The sequence below is a fragment of the Cyprinodon variegatus genome, unplaced genomic scaffold (assembly GCF_000732505.1).
Source record: "Cyprinodon variegatus isolate N-32 unplaced genomic scaffold, C_variegatus-1.0 Scaffold178, whole genome shotgun sequence".
NCBI classification, from domain to species: domain Eukaryota; kingdom Metazoa; phylum Chordata; class Actinopteri; order Cyprinodontiformes; family Cyprinodontidae; genus Cyprinodon; species Cyprinodon variegatus.
This window is the reverse complement of record NW_015150631.1, coordinates 497,028-506,531: the sequence shown is the minus strand read 5'-3', so window position 1 is coordinate 506,531 and position 9,504 is coordinate 497,028. Positions and strand designations below refer to the sequence as shown.

The following is a 9,504-nucleotide window of genomic DNA, read 5'->3' as shown; positions in this document are numbered from 1 at the left end:
CCCTGATTTTATAATGATTTACTTTACAAGAGCTGCTTTAATGCCAGTTCTTTTTTTAATTAAAAGATTTAAAATATTTATATTAGTTAAATAAAGTTGACAAATAAAAGGAGAGGTTGAATTAAGAGATAAAAAACTATCAGAGGAAGTAGGTTGTTTTTTGTGGGGGTTTTTTTCCGTTCGTACATGTATTTCAACAAAGTTTAAACACTGTGGCCGGCCAAAGAAATGTGGATCCAACACACGCATACACACACACTCCAGCACCACCATCATACATGGTCAGCTCATGCCTGCACTTGCCAGCGTTGGGTGTGCAGACAACACAGAACATGGGGAGGGGGGCATTCTGACAGGTTGTTGTGGGGTAGCCTAGTCAACAGCTATTGAATCCCCCCATCCACCCCCTCCCTCTCCACCTTACCCAGCCTGCCCACCCACCATACTCCCGGCAAGAGCAGGCCTTAATGGCCTCGTTTATCCCCTCTCTTTGACAGCAACTAATGTGTTGAATCTCTTCACCCCACCCCCTGCACCCCCTTTCTCAGTCACACACACACTCCCAATTTTTCCATACCACCCCCTCTACACCACCCTGCACATAGGAATTCCCCACTAGAGTGGTTTGGCGCCCCCAACCCCCGCTGTTCGCCCTGATTTCCATCTCAATATGGAGTACTCATTGGACTTTGACACCTCATAGACAAGAGTTTCACTCCACTTCCTTATTTTGGGGTCATCTGAAAGCCGCTCCCAGGGGACTGATAGCAGCACGCTCTGGTTGCTTAATGTGAACTCTGACATCTCTGTCGGCCCTCAGCCTTCTTATCAGAACAACATTTATACTAATGTGAACCTAATTTAGGGAATAGAAAATGTATTTTTTTATTATTCCATTTTATGTGCAAGTTTTACCAGTGTTAGAGCCTGAGTTGGTAACCAGGGATAAACTATAAAACAATGATATGCATGCTAAATTAGAAGAGGGGTTTAATTGTGCGTGGGATCAAGTGCTTAAAGGAATACAAAGGGGGGATGGGAAGGGAAAAAAATGCAGCATTGGGACAATATGCTCTTCTTTCCTGGGTTGGGAAGAGGAAATCAGACAAAGATAAGCACACACTGAGAGAGATGGCAAAACAAGGGATCGAAAGCGAGCACCATAGATAGACGAAAGGAGTTGGCATGGAGTACTAGAGCACCTCGTTTGGGAATTCTGGGTAATCCTCTTAGCCGTGGAGCCCCCTTCCCAGTCTAAGACACTGGCCCAAATTGAGTCTAAATCAGCTGATGAGGCCCCAAATGTGGATGTCAGTTTAAATTGGTGTTTAGAAGAAGTGGGAGAGGATGTGGAACCTATTGAGGACGGTCATAACTTGGAGCCAGACGTAGACTGGAGGCCCTCAGATCAATAACGGCTCAGGATGGTTATTCGTACAGTTTGCATTGATGCCACATGCTCCAGCCCCCCCTCCATACAAGCACAAACATACTTGTTGAGGTCGTTAGACTTTGGAGCATGTTATGTTGTGATTTTCCATGCAGAACCTCTGTTGAAGGAGACTGCATGTAGGGAATGGTTTTCTTAGACTTCAGATGTGTGATAATTTTCAGACTATTGATCTGGGAAATGAAAAAATAATTTGCCCAAATAAAGAAATAACGTACCTCAAAGGAAGAAAGAAGGGGATAAAATTTTTTAAAAACTGTGCATTTTTCCTTTTGTTTAGAATTAAAACAAATGTATTCGCATCTTTGGATGTTTAGTTTCACAGATCATTATGCTTTGCTGTACAGTTTCTTTTCCAGAGCTGGCAAAGCAAGCACTCCCCTCTAGACACAAAAAGTCTTTTTTTTGTGTTTTTTTCCCCCATCTCTTTGTCTATGTTTTATTAAATTCTATATTGAGAATAAAGATTCTTGGTTTTCTTTAATGTAATCATAGTCTGCTTTAAGCGGGAAATGTTGTGTGCTTCCAATAAAAGTCTAAATGTCTAGCAGGAGGTTGTTTAGAGGCGACACAGATCAGGAACATTGACTGGGGGTCAAAAGAGAGTCATAGATTTGTTTTGCTTTTTTGCAACAACAGACGCAATAGTGGATTTTCTTTCAGTACAAAATGTCTGTTTAAGGTCAAGCCATATAGTCTGGACTTTTTAATATCCCTCCTTAAAAATGTAGGTTTTATTTTTAGCTAACGAGGAGTTAGATCTACTGCTGTTAGACTTCAGACAACTGTCCTGCAGCTGGACAACTGAGAGATTCTGGTTTTATCAATCAAGGCAAATTCCAGGTCTGGAAAAGAGTTTAAAATTGTCTCTTTTGTTCTTGATCTTGGGTTATATTGTTTCACCTGGGCTGTTGAGAATTGTTCAGAGTAGAATTGACTATGGTGTCCTATATCCTTATGGTTCTCTATCACATAAAAAAAAAAAAATGTATATATTAAGACATTAAGGATTACTTCCAAGATATGCAAAATATAATACAACAGAACTCTACTGTCCAGAGTTCTTCAGATTAAAACCGAAATCTCCATGTTGAGCTGTTAAACAATTGTTATATTTGTTTTATTTTGAGGCAATGTGTTTGTTTTTGTTTGAGTTCCCAAGAGTACTCTGCAGGTGAGATGAAAATTTAATTAATCTGGGGAAAAATCAAGCTTATAAAGCACTGAATATCATCCATGCACGCACTTCCTTACAACCACCCAGTCTACAGATTATTCTGTTGTTTCTATTGAGAACTAGTAGCTGTCTGTTGCGACTGTTCCATGCAGATAACATCTGTTACCTGCAGAGGTAACGGACCTGCATGTGCGCCTGTGATCACAGGTTGTCATAACTACGGTGATAATTTGTGCCTTTAAAGATAAAAAAAGAGAGGTGATAAGGACATGTTTGAGGCGAAGATTTGGATTTATTTGGAGTTGCTCGTTCCTCTTCTCAGTGCAAGCCGGAAAATGTTGGCGTATGTTAGAGCTGAAAGCTAATCCAATCGACTCTGTGGTGGTGGAGCTCTTATGCACCACTAGAGCCATGGGGGCCATGACAGTTTGATCATCTGAGGGATTGGATGCTCTTAATCAATTATTAAGAATTCTCACCTTACAGCAGCTCACCGACTGTTAACCGTTGCGTTACCTGTTTACGATCCAATGTCAGTCAAAGAACGTTTCACTTAATTTCATTTTTTTTTAACAATTTCTTTAACTTTTCCTTGCTCTTATTTTTTAAACCTTTAGGACTTAAAATATGAGTAACAAAAGCAGCAACAAAGGAACCTTGGTTGTTACTCCCAGAATATATTTCTCCTTATAGCTTTCAAGTTGCATACATTGTGTGCTAGGAATGTGGGAAAACCGAATCCATTCTGGATGTTAAAACTCCTTCTTCATTTGGGATTAACGTCATAATCTGATCAGAAACAATCATATAGGCATCGGATCAGACCTTCCTTAATTTATTAGCATAATGGCAAACACACAGCCAGGAAGTCGAGGAGGAATATGTTTTATCCTCCACAAGTTCAAGTTCCATTCTTGGTAAATTAGAGTCAACCTTGGACAAAAGTGAAAAGATTCCAGTAACAGCAGGTCTCGTACATCTTTAAGATCACTGGTCTCAAACTCCAATCCTTGCCGTTCTTATCTGAATAAAAAAAACTTGTGCAGCGAGCTCTAAAGAGATGAGTTAACATTACTGTCAACTGTAGAGAGGTCTGGATGCATCTACAAATTTAAGAACGCCATTCCTCAAGGACTGTACTTTTACCACCGCTTCGATTTATGCTGCTGGACCACATCTGGATCAAATTAATGGGTCTTAGCAGTTTTATGAACAATCTAGTGATAAACTTGGGAGATTATTCAATTACCTCACACAGGTTTTCAGGTGGACTGCTAAATTCTACACACAGCCTCCTATGGATGGAATTGACTGATCTGGACTAACATAATGTGGAGGGTTTATCTACCTAAATCACAATATCTTTCCCAGGGTCACTGCAAACGGGTGCTAAAATATAGTCTTTATTTACCTTGTTTTGAACAGCAAGCTGATTTAGTGAGTACCAGACAGGTTTGTTTTTATATGTATACCAACAGCACTGCAAACAGGAATCAAACCCCTTATTGATGCTGACATATTCTGTTTTATTTTGGTTTGTTAGGATAAAATTGGCAAATTAAAAGTGAAACCAACTAACAAGTTTAAAGCGCTGTGCTAGCAACTCTTTGGCAGGTAGCCCAAATCTTTTTTCTTCTTTCCCCATATGCAACCCCTAACCCATACTGTTCAAATGCTCTTTCATTGGTCCAATTCTGACCTTTTCATCTCTCAAAAACACTGAGCTGTGCTACTTCCATAGGTGGTATTTAGCTGGATGTATATCCTGTAGTGTCTAAAAGTTTTTGTTGCAGTCTGTATGGTCATGTCACATTTCATCACACTTCTATGTTAACTTACTCCTCATATTCACAGAGGCTTCTCTACAGAAGTAGAAGTGTCACTGCTCCTCAAAATGCCATTGTAAAAATGTTTCTTATTTATTGATCACCTTCTTCATCTTGTTATGGAAGTCAAAATATGTTCAGCTCCCATTGCTACCGGTACTTGGGGCAAACATGCAGCTTTTTTGGAGTCATGAACCATTCAGACTGAAGTGTTTTGAATCAGAAAAATTAGACCTAAGCATTAGGACCTGTGAATATAGCATATTAGGGTAGAAAGTGGTCCCATAAAGCGGTCTGGCTCTGACTACTTTTTTTTTTTTATGGTAAATGTTAAAATCGGCAGTTTATTAGTGTCAGAAATTGCTTTGTTGAAACTCATGCTAGAATATCGCTAAAACTAGGGTAGCAAATGTTTAGCCACTAGAAGTCACTATCATTAGATAAAATATATGCAACTATATAAATTTTTTTCATTGACAGTTGTCCTGATCCAATATTAATATCTGTCTGATATCATTTTTTTGGTTTACGTATATCAAATTTCAGCTGCCAGCATCTAAAATCTAGAATACTTTGATACTAACAGAAATGTTTGCTGTTAAAGGTTTCTGTAACTCATTGGTTAATTTTGTATAAGGCAGCTGTTTTATGATATTTATAAAAAAAGTAATAAAAGCTGCTATGATTTGTGCTAAAATCGTATTGGTCAATATCGGTATCGTATAAGAAAATTAAAAGTTGCATTGGAACACCCCTAATTATTATTGAGGGTGATTTTGTTTTTCAAATTTAAAATGTTAATCCTCTTATTCCAAATTGAATTTCTTACCTGCTGAATTCAATGGAAAAAACTCTTATTTCAAGAAAATGTGACATGCTTATAAATATTGTAATTAAATATTTGCACTGAGATTCTTCTGACTTCCTCAAGAAGTGATACCAACCCTACCCAGGATCTAAAAGCTATGCGGAAAAAAAAAAGGAAAATCTGAGTTTATCCCATTTCCAGCACAACTTGGTCACTTGGTACTGTAGGAAGTAGAGATGTCCCGATCCAGGTTTTTGCACTTCCGATCCGATACCGATATTGTTTTTGGACTTCCGATCCGATACCGATACTGGCCGATACCAGCCTATCCGAGCATGTATTTAAGTTTAAGTTAAAGTATTTAGCCTTAGTTGTAAGACTCATGTTGAAAAGGGTTTTAGTACTCTTGATAACATCTAGCCAGCTGAATTAGGTGAGATTGAATAAAACACAATGATTGGTAACAACAAACTTACCTGTTTATTAAGAGATAAACACAAACTGGACAAAATTATGAATAGCAATCTGAAATTGCACAGTGAGCAGTAAAACCGTAAACAGTTAAAGGTGCAAGTATTACTGTAAGTTTTAATAAAAATGCAAAACGGGAACACTGGCGCAAAATAGTGGAATGGATCGTTTCAATCGACGAAACTGGAAAATACGGACCAGATTTTTTTTTAAAAACTGGATCGGCAGTCTGGATCGGCATTTTACATGCTTTGCCGATCGCATTTTTTTGCCAATATCGGCGTCCCGATCCGATACGTGGATCGGATCGGGACAAGCCTAGTAGGAAGTACTAAAAAAGGTTCTGGTTCCATACAGCTGTAACTATTTGAAAACCCTGATAAATAAGCAGAGTCATGGCATGCTGTGCTGAGAGTAACCAAGTGGAAGAGAGCCAAGAGTAATCTGAAGAGCTGGTAACCAATTAAACCGAGAATCCACAAACAATGTTTTCTACGTAGCATTAGCTGCTAGGCAGCTAATAGAATAGAATAATCTTTAATTGTCTCTTACTGGGGAAATCAGATTGCTGCTCTTGTAGTTTCCCTCTGCATCTGGTAGAAATAAAGCCCTACCCTACCCTACCCTACCCTACCCTGTAAGTGAAATCCATAATAATTTCATCCCAGCATAAAAGTTTTTGTTGAAATTTGTTTTAATATTTGAAGTTGAGGGAAAAGGAGAAAAACCAAATGTCTTTGTCAGAGTTAGAGTAATAAACTGTAATATTTAACCATCTCTCTGCTTTTGCACACATAAACATCTTGAAATCCTTCTGTATCTAAAATCAACACATCAACTGCCCCCTGATTATTCTGCATCGCCATCTTCATTTTAAATATAAGTATTACAGTTAAATATTTTCCTGGTTTTATGAAGCTTTAGTCATATCACAACTTTTATTACTGACAGCTGACTTTATGACTTGTGTATAGACGGTTCACTTTAAGTTTCATCAGTAAATATTCGGTATTTTCTGACTTTAATTATCACTGCTACAGTAAAAGGTAAAGATATTATGTTAATTTCTGCATGTGTGTTTTTTCAGATCGGGGATCTCAAAGACCACTACCACTTCTTCCACAGTCGAACTATCAAGAGGTCCACTTTATCTAGCCGTGGCCGTCATAGTTTCATCTCCATGGAGCCAAAGGTGGGCCTGTTACACTGCTTTAGAGCTACTCTTGTTTCTGTCTATTGCTGGGGCCTTCTATGGGCGGACTGGATCCGTTATCTTGGATATGATGCGGTTGATATCTCCTGACTCTGTTATGTCATCAAACTGCTGTTTAAAGTAAATGGTATAGTAGCTCGTAGGTTAATAATTGGTAACTACAGATCAGATTTAGCAGGTAACCAAAATCCAACAAGAATTTAAATCGTAGTTTTTAACTACTTATTTGCATGTTATATATCATGCCAATGCCCTCCAGCAAAGAGCTTTAGCTACTCCTTACTCAGTTAAATCAGTGAAGGATAAACAAAATTCATTTTTGTTGGTGTAGTTTTCTAAAATAATCATTTTACACTTTAAGATTAACATTTGTTTATACGCAATTAGACACTGAATTGTCCAACAGGAAATTCCATCAAGCTGTTGAATTTGTTTGCAACATGGGATTGTCTTTATGTTAGCGTAATATCTACAGACATTTTTCTAAAATTACCTTTGGCTTCCTTTGCTGATGGACGGGCTGGAGCCTCTCTTCTATTCTTCTTCAAAACATCCCAAAGAATATCTAATTGTGTTTTACTCTGGACTGTGTCCTGGAGTTTCCATCTGTAAAAATAATGCCTCATTCTGCCAGAGCAAACCTGTAGGATTTTAAGGTCGCTCTTTCACCTTGGGATAAGATTATGTTTGTGTCATTCTAATATTAATTTGTGCAGTCTTATTGCAAAGAGTCAGGATGCCACATTTGTTCGTTGATACAATTTCAGACTTTGCATGCCAGATTTATATTCCACTGGAGGTGAAACTTTAGTTATTATTATGCATCAGTAACATGATGATCAACATCATTATAAACACTACAGTGTCACGTTTTTCTAATGTTGTGCCGCCCTATTTTCAGCCTGTTGGAAGGTGTCTTATAACAGTAGATGGCCATACCTGACACTGGTCATAGTGCCCAGTGGATGTAAATTTACATCCGTAAATTTACACAGAAAAAAGTGGATGCAAATTTACTTACTTTCAGTATTTAATAAAATAATTGAAGTATTTTCATATATTAAGATCTTACTGCAGTTATAAAAAGAACAAAACAAGCAAAAAGATCAAAATTATGTAGGTAGCCAACATTTTTTGGCATTTATTCTAGTAACCATAGATGACAATCCTAACAGTCCAGTCTTGTATAGTAGGCTGTAACTCCTGTGTGTTCCTCTTATCTGACCTTGATGCTTTTCTCATGTGAACAAAATCTGAAGAAATGGTCCTTTGTGCCTGACAGCTTCACTTACTTTCATATTTTGCATTTTGAAATTGACTTATTCCACTGGAAAATGATTCAACATTCTAATGTTTTTAAAATAATTTCAGTTTTCATCTAGATCTGCCGTCTTGAGTCCCGAATGAAATATTTTGATTCTTCTTAAACTATTAAAAGTCTATTCAATGATTCTTTCAATTAGTTTGAATTTTGCAAAGCAGTGGTTCATGTCGTCTTAGATGGGAACCTCAGTCATCAGACTGCTTTAGTTTGTACGGACTAATAAACAGACTTTCTAAACGGTTGTTTGGTTGCAGTTTCCTGGCTTAAGCCCCCAAGTGATGATTATCTTGCTAATTAGCTAAACTGTTCAGTTTTTTTCGATCAGCTGATTATTAAAGGAATAGCTGAAGGTCCCTAAAAGGAGTTTAAAAAAAAAGTTATTATTCTTCTTATTTTTTTATTTATTTATTTATTTACAGAATTTAATTCAGGGGAATCTAAAACTATCCCACTTTAGGAAATTATTAAAATGATTAAAAGTGAGGCGCTTGCACTGAAGCACACTTCATCCAAATTTCAATCAGTTAAGCAGCCATTGCTTAAAAAGTGTTTGTAAAGCTGTTTGTTAGTAGAACATACTGCTTACTAGTGCTGTGGAAGGTAGTTATACCATTTTAAATGTTTCTGCTTGTGCATATAGTCCCCTTGCAGTCCCTTCTGTCCAGTTTTGTTGCATTTATTTTGTCGCATAGCTTTTAGGTCATGTGACTGACACAAAAGGACTTAATCATTTTACTACACTGGGATGATGCAGACTTGTTTTTATCCAATTTTAATGATTTAACAATTTTTTTTATCACCCTCTAAAATGGAGAAAACCATGATTTGTTTTCATTTCTCATAAGAAAATCTTAAAATTCATTGTCAGTTCCTAAGCGAATACCTCTGCACAGAGTAGAATTGCTGTGGTCAGTTCACATCCCCAACAGCAAAAATCAGATGCAGTAACCATTTTTTAATGGAAGAAGGGCACAGAAAAGGCAGCTTTTGGATATAGTGGCAGGATTCTGACTTCTGTGGAATCAAAATAATGCCTGAGACATGGAGACATCTGTTTGTACAGTTTATCATAAAAAAAGGCAAATTAAGGATTAATAGTGCTTTAAGTGTGGTTCAAGTCAGACTAAATCCACTTAATGGTTTGAACTTTTTCATTACAACCAACATTACAAATATGTCACGCCTCTCTGGATCGCAGCAAAATTATGATATATATTTCTTACCACCTATTTCTC

The 9,504-nt window shown here is 37.4% G+C and overlaps 1 protein-coding gene across 3 annotated transcripts in view; it reads left to right on the top strand.

The window, feature by feature from the left end:
• pcsk5 (proprotein convertase subtilisin/kexin type 5) overlaps nucleotides 1-9,504 on the top strand; it is a 76,035-nt gene that overhangs the window by 1,651 nt on the left and 64,880 nt on the right. For all 3 annotated transcript variants that reach the window (XM_015378777.1, XM_015378778.1, XM_015378776.1), the window contains exon 2: nucleotides 6,820-6,924. In XM_015378777.1, the coding sequence (XP_015234263.1) occupies nucleotides 6,820-6,924 (105 nt within the window). The remainder of the gene's footprint in view (nucleotides 1-6,819; nucleotides 6,925-9,504) is intronic.